General features: G+C 39.9%; 2 protein-coding genes across 2 annotated transcripts; one reads left to right on the plus strand and one right to left on the minus strand.

Moving 5' to 3' along the window:
- Positions 1-11,031: 11,031 nt before the first annotated feature.
- Positions 11,032-19,571, minus strand: LOC124395688 (protein phosphatase 1 regulatory subunit 3E). Its single transcript, XM_046864421.1, has one exon. The coding sequence runs from the start codon at positions 19,560-19,562 to the stop codon at positions 18,618-18,620; it is 945 nt and encodes a 314-aa protein (XP_046720377.1). The 5' UTR covers positions 19,563-19,571; the 3' UTR covers positions 11,032-18,617.
- An 857-nt stretch (positions 19,572-20,428) lies between these two features.
- On the plus strand, positions 20,429-23,074 carry si:ch73-103b9.2 (uncharacterized protein LOC100150067 homolog). Its single transcript, XM_046864420.1, has 3 exons — positions 20,429-20,567; positions 20,671-20,862; positions 21,951-23,074. The coding sequence occupies exons 1-3, from the start codon at positions 20,487-20,489 to the stop codon at positions 22,872-22,874; spliced, it is 1,197 nt and encodes a 398-aa protein (XP_046720376.1). The 5' UTR covers positions 20,429-20,486; the 3' UTR covers positions 22,875-23,074.
- The last annotated feature ends 1,389 nt before the right edge of the window (positions 23,075-24,463 follow it).

Below are 24,463 nucleotides of genomic sequence, written 5' to 3' on the forward strand. Positions count from 1 at the left end.
AGTTTCTCTTAAATATATTTTCATCTCTCTGTCTGTCTATTAATTTTTCTATAATTTAATCAATGTCTGTCTATAGATCTGGTATATTTGTGTATTGATCTGTCTTTCTTTTGATCTGTCTATTAATCTCTCTATCTTTTGATCTAACTGTCTATCGATTTGCCTATCTTACGATCTCTCTGATCTATCTTTGATCTATCTGTCAATTTGCATATCTTTTCATCTCTCTGCCTGTCTATTGATCAGTCCATCTTTTCATCTCTCTGTCTGTCTATACAGATGTTTATGTCTATATTTCAAACGAACTTTATGCTTTTGTAACAATACAGAATCAAAGTGATGGAAATGATTCTACTGACTTTCACATGTTGCCCGATAAACCAGAAAACACACTGATTGTGTGAGAACAATTCAGAACATTCGAATCTGTGAATGAACTGAAATGTGAGTCTCGACTTGAACGAGGAGAACCGTGCTGAACATCTCCGTCAGAAGAGGGCACCAACGTTTACAACATGCAGATCGTTGTGATGTTCTTCACCCTTCAGGAATGAATGCGGGTCGATTTCAACATCACCATGTGGAATGCACTTAATGCGTACTGCATGTAAAGAGGGCGGTATTGATGTAGTGCAAGGGACAAAAAGATTATGACCAAATGGACAAAAAATAAACAACATCTACATTACAGAATTGCAATACAATACTCTACAATAGAGAATTTATTTTTATGAATAGAAACTGCATATTTTAACAACAAAATCTAAAGACTCATGAATTAATTAATTAGGGATTAATTGCAGTATGTGGTAGTAATAATAATAATACTGTAATCTTATTCTTCTGCTTTCAGCTTCTCCCATTAGGGGGCGCCACAGTGGATCATCCGTCCCTAATAATAATAACAGTAATGGAGCAAGTTAAAGATAATTTCACATAGTACACTTGTGCAAAACACATAGATGTGTCTTCTTCTTCTTTTGTCTTCTCCCATTAGGGGGCGCCACAGCGGATCATCCGTCTTCATACCACCCTGTCCTCTACATCTGCCTCTTTCACACCAACTACCTCTTTTTCTCCTTCCTGGTGGCTCCATCCTCAGCATTCTCCTACTGATATACCTCATGTCCCTCCTCTGCACATGTCCAAACCATCTCAATCTCACCTCCCTCACCTTGTCACCAAAACGTCCTACATGCGCTGTCCCTCTAATAAACTCATTTCTAATCCTGTTCATCGTCGTCACTCCCAACGAACATCTCAACATCTTCAGCTCTGCTACCTCCAGCTCCACCTCCTGTCTTTTACTCAATGCCACTGTCTCTAATCCATACAACATCTCAGGTCTCACCACAGTCCTATAAACCCACAGTCCTATAAACAAAACACATATATGAGGCTTAATTTATATAATTTTATAATAAAAATATTATAATACTACCTTTTTTCATTTCATCCTATGGCTGTACAAACCTTTTTTCGCCACTCAAATTCCCAATTAGACTCAAAAAAGGTGTTTATTACTCCATCATGGACTCTTTAATGGATCAGATCTCAGAAGGCCAGATCTAATAACAGAACGTGACCAAGAATCCAAAAAAACAGAAACTGGAGAAAATGTCCAATCAAGAGACAGATACTGTGTGGATGAACATCCAATCAGTGGAGCAGGAAATGACACGGGTTTGCGTAAGAGTCTGTGTAATGTCAGAGGTGTGAGTTCGGTCTCTCATGATCGAAGGGCGTCATTACTTACAGCAGCCTGTAACAGCTTGAGAGCAGCTGTGTGTTATAATATTGAACTGTTCTTCCATCTTCTCTCAGCAGCTCTTCTCTTCATCCTCTCTCACACCCTGTGGCCTTGAAGAGGACGTGATGAATTACTCACATACCCACAATAAAAAATCAATTAAAGACGAGATGGTTTGCTCAGAGCAGTCACGTGAGACTGGGGCATGCCTGTGACGTGTCCGTTCACACTCACGCCGACGGCTAGCATGGTGTGTATGAGTGTGTGTGTGTTTGGCCATTGTGTCCTTTGCTACACACTCATCTGTGATCCTAGAGGAGAAAATGGAGGATGGAGGTAAACAAGGTGTGTGAAAGCAGCGTGAAGCTTCATTACAATGTCCACTATTAGAATTTGAATTCAGGGTGCCAATAAATATGCAAGAAAAAAATTTGATCTTTTTGGATTTACTGACAATATGAAGGCATGTTTTATACTTGTTTACATTCATACTTTTCCCCTCCCTGTGAAGAAGAGAAGACTGTAACTAATTATTTATTCATTTATTACTATTTAATATATTATATTATATATAAAATATAATAAGATACAAATTATCAGTTGATTGTGATAAAGAATTGGATTGCTAATTGTACTAAAACATTAAATATGGACAGACAATAATTATAATATATTTATGAATGAAGCAAATTTGTTCTATATAAAGAAAAAACATTTCCTCCATGCTTTTCATTCATACAGCACTTGACCTTCAGCTTGTAGCTTGGTAAAGTTCCCTCCAGACCACCAGAGGGCACCCCTGCTCATGGCTAGCTCAGACTATTCCACTAAAAGCCACTAGAGTACACCTCGCATACACTACTGATGAGCTTCTTGAGCATCCTATTCCACATTTACTCCTCATTTGCTGTTATAATAAGCTCCACTCTTCTGAAAAGATGTTGTGAGCAATTATTTAAAATAAATAACGAGACATAAAAAGAAACCCAACACACAATCGTCCGAATTACGAAATCCAAAGGCAGAAGGTGGGTGAGGTGATCCAGGTGATCCAGGTAAACAGGTATTCAGGTAAACAGGTATTCAGGGTACAATACGATATGATACAAGAGAACAAACGTGTCAAAACCAGAAACAGCAGACGTGGATCCAAAAGTCTTGGAACAAAGTGCTAGCTCAGCGATTAGGACACTGCCCTTAAGTCATGGGTTCAAATCCCAGCACCACCAAGCTGCCATGGCTGGGCCCTTGAGCAAGGCCCTTAATCCTGATTGTTAAATAGCTGTGAATTCACATTAACTTAGAGTTTGTCGTGGCTTCATCAGCAGTCAGACGTGACATGGTTATGCAGCGTCTTTCCAGCTCCGCAAATCCGTAATGCATCGATTTTTCCATCCCTAGTGTGGAATAACAGGAGAAATGGTGTTTCAGATTTGACATTATTAAAAATTCATCTCCATTAAAGCAGGTGATGGATTTGAGTAGACTGCAGGAGCTGAACTGCAAAGTTCTCAGATAATAGATCACTTTTTAAGTGAGTACTCAGGTTTTAAAGGAGATATGGGGAAGGAAATGTGGGGGAGAGAGACGAACAGACTGGCATGAAAAACAGCGAGAGAGAGAGAACATCAGGTAGAGTGTGACAGATTCATAGAGGGGGTGAGAGAGATGTTTCAAAAGAGAGAGACAGATGGAAAAGAGTGAGAGCGACAGAAAGACAGATGAAATGTAAGATTGTAATACATGTAAGACAGAAGAGGGATGGAGAAAGAGATGGACAGAGACTGAGACATGTAGGAGAATTGAGTAGAAATGTAGCACAATAAGTGAAAGAGCGAGAGAGAGAGAGAGAGAGAGTGTGAGAGAGCGAGAAAGAGAGAGAGTGAGAGAGAGAGAGAGAGAGTGAGAGAGAGAAAGAGAGAGAGAGAGAGAGAGAAAGAGAGTGTGAGAGAGAGAGAGAGAGAGAGAGAGAGTGAGAGAGAAAGAAATAGAGAGAGAGAGAGAGAGAGAGAGAGAGAAAGAGAGAGAGAGAGAGAGAGAGAGAGAGAGAGAGAGAGAGAGAGAGAGAGACTTGAGAATTTTCTTTGTTTTTATGTGCATCTTAAAGAGTCATTTGATGCAATCCTCAGATTGAAGCATGTTTCCATTCATTATCACACACACACACACACACACACACACACACACACACACACACACACACACACACACACACACACACACACACACACACCCTTCGTCCTATACCGCTTACTGTTAAATAATTCACAAAAGTGAAAGAAAACAGGGTCAGAAGACAACCTGCATGGAAAGTTTCCTGATAAAAATAAATAAATAAATAAATAAATAAAAAAATAAATAAAAAGTACATTCTTTCCCAACTAAATATAACTATGAGATTAAGGGGTGCACAAACTTTTGCAATCAGTATGCCCTGAGATGAAGAAAGGAGGAAGAGGAGAGCAACAGCGCATGGGTTATTTATGGCTGTGTATGGCGCAGGACTCTCCCACTTTGGGCTGCAGACATGCTGATGGAGTGGTCTCGATAACGTCAGATCTCCAACACACACACACACACACACACACACACACACACACACACACACGCATGCAGCAAAGAGATTATTACCCTCTCAATGCCCCGGAGAGAAACAGACACTGGAGAACAGGAGCAAACAAAAGGCAGAGAGAGGGAAGTGGTGGAGAAGGGAAAGGAAAGGAAGGGAAAGGAAGGGAAAGGAAAGGAATAAAAAGGGAAAACTGTGATCCGAGGAGCAGAACCTCTTATCGATCGCTACTGTAAGACTTCTTTTCTTAGCACACGCAGGAATATAAACAGCTCTGGATACCAATTCTTCTCTGGAACCACATTCACATTCAAAGTCAAATATTTGACTTTTTACTCATCTGCATTTTGCTAAATCAGTCGTTCCTTTTTATTTATGAGGATAAAAACTTCAATCAGGATCGAGCGCACGCTCTGTTTTACACGTGTTCTGATCGGCGCTCGGTGTATCTACTGATCACCAACATACAGTTCAGCATCAGTTCAACATCAAGCAGAACATTTAGAGAGGAACAAATGATGAAGAAACTCCAGACTCGAACTCACCACAACACACGTGACCTCATTTACACCATTATTTTATGTAGTTAAAAAGTTTTGTGTTCATGATCATTGTAATAGAAATCAATCAGTGTTTGAGTCATTAATATCATTCTATTAATAGATCAGTGTGCTGAGAGTCACATTCAAGTCTTTACACATAAACTGAGGTGATTAAGTAAAGAATCTTGTGATAAAAATCATAACAGGAACATTATAGGTATAATAAATGATAGTACTTTGGATATTTAAGTACATTTGAAGGCAAAAACTTTTGTACTTTTACTCAAGAGAAAGTTTAAAGAGACACTTTTACTGGAGTCACATTTTACTGAGTGAATCTCTACTTTAACTCGACTACATGGTTTGTGTTCTTCATCCACCACTGATTATGTCATGAAGTATTTATTCACTTTAAAGTCTCCAACAATTTCCCAATGGGATCAATAAGGAATTCTTAATTTTATGAAATGACTAAGAAAAGTCTTAATGACTTAAAAATACCATCAAATCTTTAAACTCTACTCATGATCTTGCATGGATTTCGAAATTATTGGAATGGCAGAAGTTGAATTTTAAGAGGTTCTTGGTGTATCTGCATTCACATTAAAACTTCCTGAAATCTGAAACCGCCTCACTACACCATAAACACTATATAATGCCCTTATTGTCAATGAGCTCCAGAAGATTTTTATTTTAGAAAGATTGTAAATGAGATGTTTTTGTTTTCTTCTTCTTTAAAACATAAATTAAATGCTATCATTCATAGTCAGGACGACGAAATGTATTTAAAACTACAGGTGTCCAGTTACTGCATTTCAAAAAAAGGAAATGAACTCAGAACATTATTGGTATTAATATACGGTATTGATCTGTACTTACTGCATTTAAAATACATTTATTAGTGTTGCAATGTGCACCAACACATTTCCCAGAATGCCCTCCTGCACCACTCCTCTTTAACTAATGCCTAATGCATGGATATTCACCAGTAATGAGTTCCTCCCAGTGATTAATGATCTGTTTTAGGGAGCAACGACGCGAGCGATTGTGCGCAGAAAGGAAAGTATGAGACGAATGCTGGAATTCTGGTTTCTTTAATTAGTTTGAAGTAAAGCATTTCAATTGAAGGAAATCAGAGAGCATATTAATGTTCGGGGGATGGACAGGAAGTAAATTTAATTAGCGTATCATACAAATGACTCTCTTTATAATAAGAGTGTAGTGACATCATCCTGATCCAGGACCTTGCAAAAATCATGGTTTTTTTTTTTGTTCTTTTGTTTTTACAGTAGGTAGGTAGGTAGATAGATAGATAGATAGATAGATAGATAGATAGATAGATAGATAGATAGATAGATAGATAGATAGATAGATAGATAGATAGATAGATAGATAGATAGATAGATAGATAGATAGATTGTTCTCTTGTGGTCAATGCTGGTCGAATGCTTTTTTTTTATAATATAAAAAATAATTATATTAAATTAGTTAGTAATTCATTAGTAATTCAGTTATTTCTCAAACTGGGGAAATAAAAAATAAAAAAATAAATAGATAATAAATAATAATTTAAAAAAATTATATATATATAGATAAAGAAATAAAACCCCTAAGTTTTATTTGGATCCTTTTTTATTTTAAGTTTAAAAATAATAATTAATGAAAAAATAATAAATGTATAAAAAATAAAAATTCTAAATTCATAAAAAATATATAAATAAAATGGCACAAATTAATCAAAAAGAGAAGTCGTAAATAATTCCAGTTAGCGGCTGATTAAAAGAAGGAGCCACTCATATATATATGAGCTCACCTTGTGATGTCACTACTAAATCTCCACAGCTTTGGACCAATCACATGTGGAATTCGAGCCAATGAACTCATCAGCAAAGCAAAACTAAATCTTGGTTGTTATGGTAACGGTAAATTCTCAGATATACAGCTGCTGTTAAAACAAACTGAAGAAATACTACAATATTAATTTTGACATCATAGAGATGGCATGTTTCATTTGCATATTCACGCATATTTATAGGTTAGAACGAGGGAAACAGTGTAGAGACTCGTCAGGCCATTTGTGGTACGTAACTTTTCTTTTCTGCACATATTATTATTTTAAAGTTTACATTTTAAAGTTTCCAGGGACGTATTTAACCTAACAGTGCTCCATTAGTATTTCTCAGCTGTGGAAGCTCTGCTTTCTGTTTACTCCTAAGTATAAACATTTCTTTACCCACTTCATCTAGGACGATATTTTAGACGGCACAACGCCATGGCCTAAGTGTTTGCTGAGGTGGAGTATCAGTCAAATTATTTATTTCCCCAAATATTAACATTCCAGCGCTGATCAGCCCTGACTCGCACAAACTCTGCACACTATCTAATGAACAAACTTCATGCCTTTTCCACTGAGTGATGGATGGTTGTGGAGACCCAGAGCGAACAGCGAACAGCACACCAAAAAAATATCTGTAGCAATTAAATCAATTAAAATTGAAATAAAATAAAATGTATTCATTTTGTATACTTTCTGCGACCCCTGACTTATACAACTGAGCACTTGAAGGATAAGGACTTCTCTTAAGGGCCCAGTGGTGGCAGCTTGGTGGTGGTGGGATTTGAACTCATGAGCTTCTCATCAGACAACCAACAACTTCCTGTTCTTCAGTGTGTATAATTTTTCACAACTTTATATAATTTATCACATACCTTGGAATGACTGCGCATCCCCCTGCTCCTGTCAATTCTCTGCAAAAAACCTAATACAAGATCGTGAAACCTATTTCTGGATATTTATTTCATTCTTGAATTGGCAGATCATTTCTAGAATGATTAAAGTGAGAAAAAGTAGCAATTAATATAGAATTAATAAAATCTGCCAATAGATTAAGGCGACTTCTACCTTAAACTGGCATCAATATTACGCATGTGCATCTTTATAACCGACGCCGATGCGACATATTAAGGGTACACATGAAGCAGGTACCGTCGCGATCCGATCCGATTCACCACCTATCGCGATTCAGTGCGATCCGATTTCGACTCAAGACAATATGATGCAATGGAAAAAATATCATGCTTTGCAATTAAACATGGTTCAGACAGTTCACTTTTATTTCTTCAGTTCAAACAGACAGCAAAATGCAAATATGTTAAATACGATGCATCACGATACAAATGCCAACTATGACGTAACTTGTTTCCAGTGTCCACTGTCTGTCTCACGAACTAATATCCACTCTCAGAGCTTCAGGACTTTCATCTGTTGTAAAACCTAATAGCCCGAGTATGCAGTCTGTTGGAATGAGTCTCCATAGTACACTAACATGCTGAGGCAGATTTTTATTTGATCTGTGAATAGAGGATGATGAGCCTCAGTGTTCTGATGAGTCGATGCATGTTGTTATATCATTACGTCATGAGAGCTTTGTTGAAAATATTCAAGGTATTACTTTATTTGAAGGGTCGTTTGCGCACGTGTGTGTGTGTGTGTGTGTGTGTGTGGGAGTGTTAAGGGACACCACAGTACCACAGTTACCATTTTGTTAGATGTAAAAACACTGTATTAGGTCTCAACCTGTGGAGGAAGTGTAAAGTCAATCCTATTAGGCAAACTTCCAGACCATTTATACCTGAAGAAACCGTGTGTGTGTGTGTGTGTGTGCTAATGAAAGTGTGTCACATGGGAATCCGGTAACCGTCTCTAAATGTCCAGCGTTTGTTTGTTCAGCTTCAGGATTGTTTATTTTCAGCTTGATTCGCAGGAAATGTGTCTGGCCTGATGTTTATGTGAGTCAGCAGCAATCTCTAAGTGTATTAAAAGACTCATGTGAAACTTGGTTTCACTGCTGAAAAAGGAAACTTACTTCCTGATGATTCAAACAAACGTAAAAAAAAAAAAAAAACGTTTTTAATTAAGCAAATGACCCATGAACTTTATATCTTAAAATTGCTCCATCATTGGTTTGGTCTTTGCGCAACATTACAGGCAGTTGCTACATCCTGGAAGAAACCGAGTTTTTACCCTGACATGCTTCGCTAATAACAGAGTGGAATTAAGCTTCTGATAAAGGAGCGATAGTTTACAGCCGGTTCCTCTCTCAGCTCTGCATGGCTGAAGCTCTGAAAGACAATCTGACCCTTACGTCCTTCTACACACAACCTCACAGACCAGAGCAATCGATTCAAGGACATGTCTTTTCATCACTCCAGTCTAGGCATTCGGTGGTTTTATTAATGCCGATGCGTTGGAGATGAAGGTCAGACAAAATTACAATCAGAAGAAACATTTTAATATCAAGTAGGTGGATTTACTCAGACGTTTACTATGAGAAATAAAGGTGTTACAATGAGACATGAGAGGAAGTCCATCACTGAGGTTCGTATAGATCAGGGGCCGTCAACTGGTGGACTGTAAATACGTTTTTCAGAAGATAAAATCGAGAATGATCCTGAAGCCAAACTGATGAATAAACACCATTCAGTCATGACATTATGACAGTATAAGATTACGAGTGGTGAAGTGAGTAACACTGATGATCTTCATCATGGCACCTGTTAGTGGGTGGATTTATTTATTAGTCACAAATTTTGCCCTCGAAGTTGATGTTAGAAGCAGGAAAAATGGGCGTAAGGATTTATAGCACACAAAATTGTGACGTCTAGACGTCTGGGTCAGGGCATTTTCAAAACTGCAGCTCTTGTGGGATGTTCCTGGTCTTCAGTGGTCATCAAAAGTGCTCCAAGGAAGGAACAGTGGTAAACCGGTGACAGGGTCGTGGGCAGCTGAGGATCATTGATGCACGTGTGAAGCGAAGGCTGGTCCGTGTGGTTCCGATCCAACAGACGAGCTCCTGTAGCTCAAACCCCTGAAGAAGTTCATGCTGTTGATGCTCAATGAGTCATGACTGTTTCAGCAGTAAAAGAGGACCAACACAATATCAGGCAGATGGACATGTTGTTATGCAGATCGGTGTTCTTAGATTTATGTAAATGATTTACCAGAAGGAAGCTGATGGAGAGATATCAAAAGTTTCAGAGATTATAAATATAACACAGTGACATTATCTCTATCTCGATCAGCGTAACTATGCATAAATGGAAGTAGGTGTGGCCTAAACATGGGTATTTTTTATAATCTTTTAGATTAAACTCTACCTAAACTTTCATACATACTGTACTTCATTATAGGTCTGAAAGTAAGTGGACACTTAACAGTGTATATTGTGTATTTCCTTAAATCTAAGAGGCCCAAACACTGATCCAGCACGACGATGCACCTGCGCATGAACCTGATCTCCATGAGGACACGCTGCGAGAAATTTGGAATTGAAGAACTCGAGCGTTCCACACAGAACCCAGACCTTCTCAACCCTTAAAGCTTTTAAGATGAACTTGAACTGGACCCTCCTCGACTTCTGAACTTCAAGATTTCCCTAAAGCTCCTGTAGCTGAATGAAGTCAGATTCCCCACAGTCACGATCCGGAATCAAGGAGAAAGCCTTCCCAAAAGAGTGGATCTCAATATAACCACTGCATTTTACAGCCAAGCCTTTAAAATGTATCGTTCAACAAGTACATATAGGAGTCCTGGTCAGGTGGACATCACTTTGAGTTTTTTGTTATGTTTTTTTGCACAGTCAATGCATTGAATTAATCATGTTAATGAACATGTTCTTCGTTTGTCCTGTAGGCTTCTTATGTCCTGATGGGATTTATTTTCACCCAAATGCCCCATGAATTTCATTTACTCAAGCTTACAGGATATATTAGAGGGACAGCGTATGTAGGACGTTTTGGGGACAAAGTGAAAGAATCCCGGTTGAGATGGTTTTACATGTGCAGAGGAGGGACATGGGGTATATCAGTAGGAGAATGCTGAGGATGGAGACACCAGGAAGGAGGAAAAGAGGAAGACCAAGGAGGAGGTTTATGGATATGGTGAGGGAAGACATGCAGGTGGTGGTTTTAAAAGAGGCAGATGCAGAGGACTGGGGGGTGTGGAGATGGATGATCTGCTGTGAAGACCCCAAATGGGAGAAGCCAAAAGAAGAGGAAGATTTTCCTATACATGACAATCACAGATATTGTATTTATCCTCTCTGGACTGACTAGCGAGCTCATGACACGCTCCGAAAGATCTTTTCCAGCATTCAAAGACAAAACATCACTTTTTTTTTTTTTTTACCTCAAATGCTTTTAATGGAATTGAATACGTGATTCAAATAAAAACCACAATTCAAACTCACCATACAAAAAAAGGACAATAAAAATGCTGTGAGGCATGCTAAACAGCGAGAATACAACATTTTCACTGGTTTTCATTTCAAATCAAGACCAACACTTTTGTACACGGACACAGAATGGAAACGCAGGGTTTTGCATAGATCTAAAGGAACGAACAGAGTAAACAGAACCTAAAGACACTTGGAGAGGTTTTTGTTTTTTATTATAGATATATGAATTTTAAATAAACATCCAGAAATGAAAAAATATTCTAGCACTTTTTAGTGGCATATGGCTGTGTTTCATCTAAACGAGTCGCTTCATTCATGTGTATTGTAACAAAGTCTGCACATCATTGGCTGTCAGCAGGTCACGTGACGCGGCGCGTCAGCGAATCACGGAACTCGGCGCACAGCTAACGTTACACGATGATTCAAAGACAAGACATTTAATTTCGACTTGGAGCAGACAGGATGTTAGAAACGACACACGCCGTCGCAGGATGATGACGTAACATGCACTCAGTGTGTATTGTGAGCAAACAAAAAAAAATAAAACCTGAATCTGAATCTTACATTCGTCCATTAGTCACATTTTTACTAACAACCAACTTTTAATATTAAATCAGATTCTTGATCTACACGTCATAGAACCACGTTAAAAATAATACAAAATACACACACAATAAACACAGTGTTAAAATATACATTACCAGTCAAATGTTTTTATTTAATATAATCTGATTTTGCATCGTATTTTTTTTACGCTTTGGTTACAAATAAAAATAATAAATAATCTATTAAATTAAGGATGGAAATGTGGAATAATTTATAAATAAACAATGTTTTTGCAGTTTATTATCACAATTCCTGTTATCACAATGGCACAAATCAGGTAGCCAGGATCCATATTGGATCCTGTAACTTTTGATTTTTATTTATTTATTTTTATATTAAGCTCAAACGTGCGTTTCGGCGTGACGACAAAACGAGCTCTATTAGGATTTGGTTTATATGAGTTGGAGTGGAAGATGCTACAGAGCTCCGACCAGTAGATTTTGTGGAGATTCATTCAGCCACAAGGGTTTTTAGTAAAGTCAGGTGCTAATTTAGGTTCAATAGGGTTGGAGATTTATAGCTGGAGATCTTCCAGTCGAACCTATGGAAAGCAGATCTTCTTGGAGATGGCTTTGTGCACAGGGGCATTGTCATGCTGGAACAGGGAAAATTTGTGTTTCTCCAATTTTATGGTAACAGTTTGGAGAAAAATCATATATATCTGGGAAAGACGGGCATCGCAATACTTTTGTCTATAAAGTATATATATCTTATTAGACCACAAAAAATATATTCATCCGTGAAATATCTGATCTTATGACTGGTAGTGTATTTTTCAGGAAATAAATATCTATATATATCTGTATATATATATATATCATTTTTAATCTCGATAAACTCTGAGTTAACATTGCACATAACTTATCTATTAAATAGTGCACATTACACAGTGATACACTATTTATATACCTACTGGATAAAGTCCATTTTATAGCCTTTTTTTTTCATCAAAATAATTTATCGCGTAGCAGGAAGACACACTTTGTGGAATGAGAAATGTAAAGTAGCTATATTTCATAAATAACAAAAAAAAAAAAAAAAAAAACATAGAAGCAGAAATCTAATCTGTCAAATACACACATCTCCGAACAAAACCAACATAACAACCCAAAAATCAGACACCGAATCCCCTGCGGCACATCCCGACCTTGACGTTGCAAAAGGTCAAACTTCGCATTTCCAGCGCGCCGTGAGGTCCTGGAACCTCGCCTAGACCTTTCATTCGATCCTCGCTAGCATAATTAGCGTCGCAAAATCGAACTGGTTTCAGATCCAATTTTGGGTATTTAAGGGTTAATTGCACTTCCGCGTGTGTGTGTGTGTGTGTGTGTGTGTATTGCTATTAACATGACGTTCAGGGTTTGTTTGTTTTAAAAAATAAATCCCAATTAATAGACATACCAGTGTATAAATATACAACATACTCGTGTTTTTTAAAATAAATCCAAAGTGCTGACGATCCCGCAGGAACCTGAACTGGATTTATTTGAGTAGCTACATGACGCCTGGATACGTCCAACCGTAATTTATTACTATCACGCCACCATTTCAGTGTCCTGTGCAAATCATCTGGCTGCTCTGAGTCATTTCGTGATTTTTTCAGGCGAAAATATAGACATTATAGAGACATCACTACCGTTTCAGAGTGTCAGGTTTAAAGCGGACGTCTGTGTACTCTCAAAGTGCATCATGGGTAACGCACGCACTGTGCATAAACACGCCATCGATTCAGTGTATTTTGGGGACGTTCTTCAAGTGAGCAAAGTTCTACATGAGGACATGAATTAGATTTTCATCTTAGAGAAACGTTTATGAAGAATTTATATTGCACCTAAAAAAATTATAGTAATGATGTTGGTGCCTTTAAAAAACAAACAAACAAACAAACAAAAACAAACAAAAAGATTTTAGAAGCCTTCAACTGACTTTCTGGGGAAATATTAAAGAGTTCTCTAATTGAAAGTGTTCCACTAAAGTTAGTTCATGAACCTTCTGAAGAACAATTAAAAAAACCTGTTGTTTCTAAATGAAGAGAATTCGGATTTGAATGATACGTTCTGAATGTTGCTTCCTATTGAACGTCAATCTGAACATCGGATCAGAATTTTTCAGCTGCTGAAATTCCAGAATTTTCCTTATGTTGGGCTTTAATGAGTTTAAACATGCTGTGCTTCCAGAAACACAATAGATTTTGTACGTATAATAAATAAATTGTTCGTTTTATCTCATGCATTGAGTTCTAATTGTATAATTGCACTCGTTCTAACAGAATTCACATCCTTTTCATAAGCATGATGGTGGTTGTATTTTATACAACGAGCCCAATTGAAATGTTTCAGAAGATAAATAAACGTCTTATTGAGCTGATAATTGTGATCCCTCGAACCTACTCCCTCGTTTCATTCAGGATCCATGATCAGTAACAGTGTGCTGTAACTCTGTGGAGAATTTCCATGCATTATTGAATAACGGAAAAAAGAAAAACATCCTGCAACTGGAGTCCACTTTCACAATCAGGTGCTTAAAAGTATGTGCAAAAATCTTTCAGGAAAACATGTACCAGGCCTTGGAATTTGCTTCTGACAGCTGAAAGCTTCTTCATTTAGTCTGACCTTCACACAGCAGACAAACGATCGTCCTCGTCAAGCTTCAGCGACCGAGAAATCGACAGTCAGATCCAATCTGATCTCGCGTGATAGATTTCTGCTTTCGTGAAAAATACGAAGTGAAACAAAAAAACAATAATTAATGATGTGAACAAAGAACACGAGGTTCAAGCCGAAACCTGCACAAATGCTACATTTTTACAACATCGACGACTCGACACAATACGGCGATATTTACAAAGATGAAACCGCAACACTCGAGCAAGCAAACACACCCAGGACAGGAATGATATATATATTTATATATCTATATATTAACTCGATAAATACATCTAGTTTTGGTTCTACTGCATAAAAATAAAATCTGCTTCTTCTTTTATTTTTCTTTACATTGAACCTGAAAGAATAGGCACTCCAGCTGTTCTGAGAGGTCGAGAATTTCTCACAGTATAAATGTGTTTGGTAGGAAATAGACGTGAAAACAGAGAAACTTCGGGGCGAGAACGTGGGTCAAACAATCCTGTCACGTGAAGGAAGCATCTCTAGACAAGGCGAACGATTGGTCGGGAAAATCCGTACATCAGGACGATGTATTTATCAAAATTGTGTAAAAATGTTGTTGAAAAAATGTTAAAAAAATGAACAATGCCACAAATGTGGTTTGCTGTCGGCCCTATATGGACAGGATTCAGTTTAAAAAAATTTGAGGAAACCAATAACTTATAATAAACTTATAATTATTTCAGTCATCGTTTTTTTTTATTTTTATGTCCTTCAAAATGACCTGCTGTTTATTTTACCCAATCGTCTTCATCCGATCAATTTATCCACCTAAACGTGACTTTTTTCACTGCTGCAACTCGCCTACATTTATTCACATCGCGAGCGCACGTATCAACTTCCCAAATCATGAAAACATTAATGCTTTGAGTCTCCACCCGAGTCTCCATTCTGCCTGCATCGTCAGTCCATTAGTCGGAAGAGAAAACAAAATCAATCAAACGAGCGTGATCCTGAAGGCTGATTGAAGAGCCAGTTATTATATTACGCTCTGATAGAATCCACTTTATATTCACACGTACCACAATATCGTGCAGTATTTAGATTCCTATAAACGCATGAACGAGCATCGCTGACAATACTATAAACATCTGAAATCTCCTCTGCTCTCGTTCCTCCGCTACGGATTTCATTCAAAAATCTTACATGGGGGAAAAAAAATCGATGACGAATGTAAAACTAATCCCGTCCAAACAGGGCTTGTGATGCAACAGGTCCCGTTTCTCGTTAAATATTTGTCATTTGAACGTTTTCTTCTCAAATTTGACCTATTGATCAAAATCACTATACAATTTATACCAGAACCAAATCTCCTCCGTGGAGCTCAATAGGATCGTTAGGAACTGTGTCTACAGGAGTTTCTAAGCAGTGCATTTTTTGGAAAAGTGATTCGACCTGACGAACGAAAGCTAGCTGTGTGTTCAACGCTCTGATCCAGCCAATCACAATCCAGCATTGACACCATGTGACCAGGGGATACAATTTCCTTTAACCGCGTTCTGATGTTTTACTTTAAAGCCATCATCAGCAGACCTGGCTAACAATACGATATCCAGCATTATAACCACGGACGTGAAAACCGAAAGCTCGTCAGTTCACCTTTCGCACGATTGTACAGTCGTTGTGAGCTAGCTAGCCGACCTGCTGTAGACCAAACGTGTGGCTTTTTTTTTTAAAGCTCTATTTTCATTCGAGGAGCAAAAATAAACAGAACATCAGGTCATATTGCATCATCTCAAATGTCACTAATTCTATAATAATTCTCCGCTTCCTACAGAAACGCTTTAACATCATCTCGCTAACAAGCATGCGGTGATACGAGGCATCAGCACGACTGTAAGTTCATCAGCTGTAAGTTCATGTTCTTGCTTGTTCTATATTGCAAATTTATACAGTGTCTGTAAGAAGTGTTGAAACACCCAGTTTTTTGTTTTATAAGACACGTGCAGGTTCCTTTTGTTTTCTATTCAACAAACACAGTAGGAAAAAAATGGCAAAAACACAAGAATTGGAAAGTGAATGAGTGGAAGAAAGTTCTGGAAAACTTTCAGTAAAGAGAAGATATGACCAGATTCTCCCTCACCCCCACACTCACACATGGAGGTGGAAGTTTAAAGGTTTGGGCTTGTTTTGGAGCAGGGAAGGTTCTGGAATGTAAAAGGAATCCTGAACCAACATGGCTCCTATTCTACACTTCATCACCATGCAGTTCCGTCTGGACTTCACAGTACAACCAGACGATGAGCCGAAGCGCACGTCTGAGTTCTGTGGGTGTTATTTAGAGACCAAACCAAAGTCGTCTGGAATGTTATCTATCATGGAACCACCTGATTAGTCACCCCGCCAAAATCCTATTGAACTGCTCCGGGATGAACTGCATCATCAGAAAGAACTAGTGAAGAACATCTTTGGCAAGTTTTTGGATGCCCAGAGTGTTTAAAGCTGTTGTTCATGTTAAAAGAATAATTTTCAAACAATATAAAGTGGAACATCTGAACATTAATAGATTTGTTTGGTCAAAATATATATCTTCATACCATTACATGATTGAGATTGTTGCATAGAAACTAAAGGAACGTGCATGTATCTCTAAAACAACCCACAAAACTGTAGATATCTCCAAACCTTTTTCCAAACTCTGTACAAATGTTAAAACGTTTAAAAGGTTATTCGAGGTCAGTGATTGGACCGGACCATTAAGTGTGTAATTATTTCAGCATGGTTTTGTCATTTTGGTGCTATTTGGCTGAACTTCTGCCTGCTTCTAAACTCCTGCTTCTTATTCAGCTACAACAACAACAACAACAAAAAAAGTGTGTTTACAATAAAAAAGGAAAAATCTATGCAAATTCGATTTTCCACTCGGACCATCCCTTACCTCGCCTTGGGATGAGATGGAAACTTCCAGGCAGGTTGTTAAACGTTGGAGATCAACTTTTTGAAAGTCGCGTAATCAGTCCCGGAGTTTGGTCGATTGACGTTCTTGTGAATCTCGAAGACGTCCAGGGCTCTTAATTACTAACAAAGATGTTTCTTCTCAGCCCTTTCTAACCGGCGTACGAGTATAACTCAGCTATAATACAAGTATTGATCGCAATTCTGCGTTGGACGATGGAAGAGAACGACTGTACACCCGGCGGACGCGGATAAAACGAGTCACGAGGCCTGGAAGCCACATCACCTTTCACAACAACGGCGCTTTTTCATCTAAAACAGGACGATATTCGGCGCTCCGTCAAACAGAATAGCAGTCTATTGAATACATAAAAGACCTTGGCTGAGTTGAGATTTGATATACAATGTTGTGTGCAAAAGTTTGCATACCCCTGCTTATGAATAATGAAAACGATAAGGCATCTAACGCATGTCAAGTGGTTACGGTTTTCTTCCCTTTACAGTACACTTATACGTCAATACGTATAGCTTAGGACATTTATTATATACACACTTGGCCGATTTGCTTTAAAGACCTTGTGACGTGTTTTTTTTTTGCTAACCCTTTATATATTTGAGATGTAAAAGCATATCAGACACTTTAAACAAAGCTAATTTAAAGGGCTTAAATTAATTAGAGCACGCTAATGGGAATAAAGAGCTCGCTACTAAAGATAACCGTACATTATCAGTAGATGATTTCACACCACTGAGACCAAAGACAGCTGCCAGCATCGAACATGAGCACTGCTGCTGTGACTGATGCTTATCTAAAACCACCAGAAGGAGGAGGATGCCATTGGATGGCACGCAACCTCGCGGGACAATCGAATAATTTTTTGGTATAAAAACAAATCCGAGAGTAAAACATCAACAAAAAAACTTTCCGGATCGTTTAATCAAAATCTTCAGAGAACCTACATGCTTTAGAGGTTTGATTATATAATCTAGCAGGTAGGTTTTATGAAGATTTTTTTCGCATCATAACAGAGGTAGGATTCTTAAAGGATGCAGGATGCAGGATGCACAGCCGGCTTTAGTCTCGGTATAATAAAAATAAATCTTTATGCGAACATGCAATTTCTAGAAGCGTAAAGGGGGTGCAAACCTTTGCACTCTGTCTATCTAGTGACCAAGGATTTTATCAGATCAGAGGAGAGCTTTTGGAAAAAAAATAAAAGCATCATTAATTAGAATACATGAGGAGCCATGAGTGTACTGTAGATGCTCTATAGATACAATGCAGGCCTTATAATCAGGTGCACACACACACACACACACACACACACACACACACACACACACACACACACACTAGATGAAGTGGATCCAGCCGTTATCCCATTCGCGTGGAGGAGAGATTTTGAATCGGTGGCGTCGCACTTTGTAGTTCTTGCCGTCGTTGTTGTCCCAGAAGTCGTCGCCCCCGACGCGGTACCGCACGGCGAACTGGAGGCTGCCGCTGCCCTCGACGAAGGCCGGCGTGACGATCTTGAAGTGGAACTTGTCGGTGAGGCCGTCGCTCGACTGCGGCACGTATGACGCCGGCACGTCTATGAAGGTCAGCCAGTTGTTGAGCGAGTAGCGCAGGGTGACGCGCTTCTCGAACGCGAGGTTCACGACGCGCACGAAGCCCGAGATGCTGAACTCGTCCGTCTCCACGGACTCCAGCAGCACCCTGGAGACTCGGAGGCGCTCCTGGAAGTTGGGCTGAGCACCCGGACAGGTGAAGAGAGTCTCCACGAAGGTGGACTGCGTATACCCGTTGGAGTGATCGAAGTTGTTCAGGTGGAGAGCTCGTGCCTTTTTGAACTTGAACCGGTCAGGTGTTTCAGGAACGTCAGTGTCGTCGAAGTGGCGTATGGAGATGAGCTCCAGACCGAGCGAGTCAGCGAAGCGCACTTTCTTCTGGCTGGATGGGCTGCAGATTCGCGCTACCTCCAGCTTGGCCCTCTCCGCGGAGCTCGGGAGGGATTTGCAGCGGCGGCGTTGGCCGGGACTCGTTGGAGGCTTCGGGAGGGATTCACGGCCGCGCGGTTTCTCGTCCACGACGCGCATCCCGTGCGGCTCGCAGTCACTGGTCACGGCCTCGGATTCCTCCTCTTCCTCCTCTTCTTCACCCTCGGTCTTCTCCCCGTCGTCCATCTTCTGGTTGGCGGTCAGGCTCCCAAATAAGCCGGCGATGCAGCTGTAATTTCTCGGCAGGCAGTTTTTCGGAGGCAACATGACCGCGACTTCTCCAGTCGTTTCGGTTTCCATAAACAGATAAAAACCCAAAGAAATAAAATTGGAGTGCCGACGTGTAAAAAAAAAAAACGTGTCCGGTCAGCAATGATAAGAACCGGCTCAGATATCACAAGCGTCCGTGCGTCCGTGCGCGCGCGCCGGTGTATGTGTGTGTGTGTGCGCGCGTCTGCGTCTGCGCGTCTGCGGCTTTCTGCGCGTCTGTTTGCCTTCACATCTCCTCGCCACTGCGGATCTTCTGACACTTCGATTCGTTCTTCTTGTTGCAGAAATGTCGCCCGAAACAAAGAAACAAACCTGGCGCTCGCACCGGTCTACGGAAGCTGTGCGCAGGCTGCACCGACGCGCTGATCTGCGCTGAGCATTGCGGAAGCGATGGTTCCTCTCCTTACACACACACACACACACACACACACGCACACACACACCTCCTCGGGGGAGAGCGCGCGCAGGAGAGAGAGAGAAACCAACGTGCACACCGTCACGTTGCCAAATAGACAGACTCAGAACCAGAACCAGAACCTTGAAAGGAAATATACATCACTGTGTGCGCAAATATGTTAATTAATGTTTTTTCGGTTTTGTTTAATTTATCTAGACGTCACTTCTGGTAATAATATTGTGTAATAATAAGTGTGTGTATGTGTGTGTGTGTGTGTGTGTTACAACCCAGGCTATATTATGTATTGTATCTAATCAAATGACCAAACATTCTATTTTTGATGAAATAACACGCTTCTTTCCCCTCTCTGAGGATCTCCGATCATCTACAAGAAAAAAAAATAAATAGAAAATTGACTTCGCACTTGCGACCTTGAGGCCACGCCCCCTAAACCTCAATGCCCCACCTCCTTTTTTTGTTGCGTCACTGTGCCGTGCGCACCGCTTCCCCTTTGATCTCCATAGCAACGGCACGTAACGCTGAGGACGCGCAAATAAATGTCTCGCCGCTCCTCAGACCGACACCTCAAACTTCATGATGAAGCTCCAGAGACAGGTTTAGCCTCAGACACACATCAGGTTAGTCTCCATTTCTCCGGTTTCTCTTTCGCTTACATTTCAGCCGACGGGTTTGTTATGACGTCAATGGAAACGATTGACGCGGTTTCCCCCATTCACATAGGAATACCAGGAATACTCTTTGGCCATGGATGATGAGAAAACCGCTAAGAGGTTGGAGAAGCCAGACTGCAGTGCTCTGATGGGCAAGCTTTCCAAAAGATGTGTGGAGGTGCTGGTGGATATGAGTGAGGAGATCTCTGAGAAGGAGCAGCAACCTAAGGAGATTTTTGACCAGACAGGCTGGGATGAAGCTGTAAGTGTGTATAAGTATAATGTACCAATGCATCTGCACCAGTACATCTCCACCAATGCACCTGCACCAGTACATCTACACCAATGCAACTGCACCAGTACATATTCACCAATGCACCTGCACCAGTACATCTACACCAATGCATCCGCACCAGTACATCTACACCAATGCAACTGCACCAGTACATATTCACCAATGCACCTGCACCAGTACATCTACACCAATGCATCCGCACCAGTACATCTACACCAATGCACCTGCAACAATGCATCTATACAAATGCACCTGCATTTAAAAAAAAATTCATTTTCCGTTTCTTGTCTAATGTTTCTAGATGCGCCAATACCGAATGAAAATTGAGATTTTTTTATATATTCTTTTATGCAAATTTTTCACATAAATGGTGCCAATCACAAGTTGGTTGTATTTATGAGTCATGAATCTTCATGAGATATTTTGTGTCTGTGATGAAAAATGATGACGCCGGAGTATACGCTGATCAGCATGACATTATGACCACCTCCCTAATATTGTGTTGGTCTCCTTCTGCTGCTAAAACAGTCGTGACCCGTCGATCATCAACAGCATGAACCTCTTCAGCGGTTTGAGCTACAGGAGCTCGTCTGTTGGATCGGAACCACACGGACAGCCTTCGCTCCTCACGTGCATCAATGAGCCTCGGACGCCCGCGACCCTGTCGCTGGTTCACCACTATTTCTTCCTTGGAGCACTTTTGATAGATTCTGACCACTGCAGACCAGGAACATCCCACAAAAGCTGCAGTTTTGGAGACGCTCTCACCCAGACGTCTAGACGACACAATTTGTCGTTTAAATCCTTACGCTCGCCCATTTTTCCTGCTTCTGACATCAGCTTTGAGGACAAACAGGTGGCGTGATGATATAATCAGTGTTATTCACGTCAACACTCATAATGTTATTATGTCATAATGTTATGCCTGATCGATGTATCTTGGTGTATTCCAGGTTATAAGTGTTTATTAGGTTTCATAACGACGGTATTATTGCCTGACATATTTTGGATGTGGCTGTAAAATCATGAGCATCACTCATGTTCTCTGTTGACAGATCCGAAGTTGGAGAGAGTGTTCCCCCTTGTCTGGCCTCTTTGCCCCATTACAAAGGAGCAAAAAGGTCAAACCAGAGAACCCGGCTCCTCATTGTATTCTTTGCACCGATCTGAAGGACCCAAAGCTCCCAGAAAACGTTCCCAGTCATGCTGCTTCGCACGCTACCTCTGAGAAATCCGAGGAGCCCTCGACAAGCAACAGTTCCTCGTCTCCGGAAGACCTAAACAGAACCCCAAGTGCCACTACTATTTCCTCATCCACAGAAGAAGAAGAACCACCCGATTTCAGTCTCGAGAATGTGAGCTCGCCGAAAGAACGTGTGCTCGGAAACAAGCTGCTGTACGGATCTGGGCAGGTTTCACCTGACAAAGTTCTCCCTTCCCGAATGCAATCGGATTCTCTTCTCCAGAAAGGTAGAAATGATGGAAAAATGGCGCTGCCCGGTCGGGTTATGGTGCTGCCACCGGTGAAAATGTCAGCGCAATCCAACTCTACTCTGAGCAACTCGAATCCTTTAAAGAGGACAGAAGACGGCTCAGCAAGACCGATTATTATTAGGGAGAGAGTTAATGGTAATCAAGAACAAATGGTGGTTATTTCTCATCCCAACTCAGCTGTAGGCACCATTACTTCTAAGCAAGGACCAACACATCATCAGCATCACCTATTAACAACTTTAAACATTTCCAGAGGGTATCAGATTCCCATCAGGACCTTGGCAGAGACTCAGCCAGTTTCCACCTCTGTCCTGGAGCGAAATTTCAGAGCAGAGGAACTGATCAGGTGTGCTTTGAGGCACAAGTCTGGACACAGATCACGGTCAGGAATCAAGTATGAAACTCTGAAAAGAGAAGAACCTGAGCTTCCCAAGCTGCTGGGCACCAGGGTCCAGATCGCAGTCTCTAATCACCGATTACTGTAGCTCTCTCTCTCTCTCTCTCTCTCTCTCTCTCTCTCTGTCATCTGGTGGACATTAAAAGACGTTTGCATGCTGAAATGACGACGTACTGTATCTTCTCGTTCTGAACATCTTTACACGTTTGCTGTTACCTTGATGTGTTTGATTCCTTTTATACCTCTGCAATTTGCCAACAATTTTTTTTAAATGTATTTAAGAAAGAACACAACTGTTTGTTTTATTTATTAATTTATTTATGGTTTACGATCGCTTTTAAGTTTCCGTTCTGATCACGTACGTCCTGTATTGCCAAAAGTATTCGGCCACCCGACTTTTCCACCCATACGTGTTTTGTTTTCTCCCCCCAAACTGTTATCACTACAGATGAAGGCACGCAATGGTATAGGACAAAGATATCTCCATGAAGATCTGCTTTTTGTGGACTGGAGTAGAAGATGTCCTGCTATAAAGGGATAAATTGGAACACCTCACGGAGATCAGTACCTGACTTTACTAACATCCTTGTAGCTGAATAAATCTTCCACAAGCACAACCCAGAAACGTCTTCCCAGAAGAGTGGAGCGTATTATAAGAGCAAATGTGGACTAAATGTTTAAAAAAGGAGCACGTACCAATCCTATGTTTAGGTGTCCACAAACTTTTGTCCAAATATACACTTTAATAAAATGTAAAGGAAAAAAAAACAGTATAAAAATATATACGTTTTCAATATAATAATGAGTTCCTATAGGTAATAACTGCACAGTTGATGTAGGTGCTGTAATATTTTATATACTGTACATTATTCTGTAGTAAAAAAGCATAAATGGAGGTTTTTCACTTTAGAAATGAAAAGAAGACCAGACATGGTGAGAAATCTGAAATGGTCCTAAAGCAGCTGAAAGTGTAAATCCTTGATTCATGTAACCCGTGAGAACATCAGCTCTACAGTTTCACTGTGATTTCAAGATGCCAGGTAGAAGAATATTTCATTATTTGGTAGCAGATGTTCTCGAGTGCCTTGAGGGGAAAAAAAATTGCCAGTCACTGTTCTGAATTATTAACGTTTTTATTATTAACGATGAGTTTCCACATGCGAGTTCAGGCACACTCGAAGAACAATACATTCATACTTTCATACGATAACAAAGAAATTTGTTGGAATAATGTTTTTTTTTTTTTTGTTGTTTTTTTGTTGTTTTTCAGTAACCTTTATAATATAATAACTGAATGGAAATGAGTTTCATTTCTGTTTAAACAATGTTCTCCAAGGCAACAATAATCAGCCTGAAATGGCCTTTTTTAACATGACTGATTTTTACACACACGCGTGTTAATTCTGTTCTGCTTTAATGGATTCCAGAGAGGAGTTCTGTGTATTTGGTGTAAAAAACAAGAAATTACTTTCATTCTTAATGATTAGAAAACCTTCTGGGGCAGAAAACAAACCAACCATGGACCATATTTTTAAGAAGAAAAAAAAAATCTGAGCATAATTGGTATTTTAGAGGATGTAGGGATCAGTGGAGCAGTGGTAGAGGATGGAGAGATTCATGGTGATGTGGTAGAGGATGAAGGGATCAGTGGTAGAGGGATAGAGGGATCGGTGGTAG

This window comes from Silurus meridionalis, chromosome 13, assembly GCF_014805685.1.
Source record: "Silurus meridionalis isolate SWU-2019-XX chromosome 13, ASM1480568v1, whole genome shotgun sequence".
NCBI lineage: Eukaryota > Metazoa > Chordata > Actinopteri > Siluriformes > Siluridae > Silurus > Silurus meridionalis.

Bases quoted from the DNA above. Each gene is read 5' to 3' on its own strand.
- LOC124395688 (XM_046864421.1), bottom strand. From the start codon at position 19,562: ATGGAAACCGAAACGACTGGAGAAGTCGCGGTCATGTTGCCTCCGAAA.
- si:ch73-103b9.2 (XM_046864420.1), top strand. From the start codon at position 20,487: ATGTCTCGCCGCTCCTCAGACCGACACCTCAAACTTCATGATGAAGCT. The intron at 20,568-20,670 runs GTTAGTCTCCAT...CCATTCACATAG, and splicing joins TAGCCTCAGACACACATCAG to GAATACCAGGAATACTCTTT. The intron at 20,863-21,950 runs GTAAGTGTGTAT...CTCTGTTGACAG, and splicing joins AGACAGGCTGGGATGAAGCT to ATCCGAAGTTGGAGAGAGTG.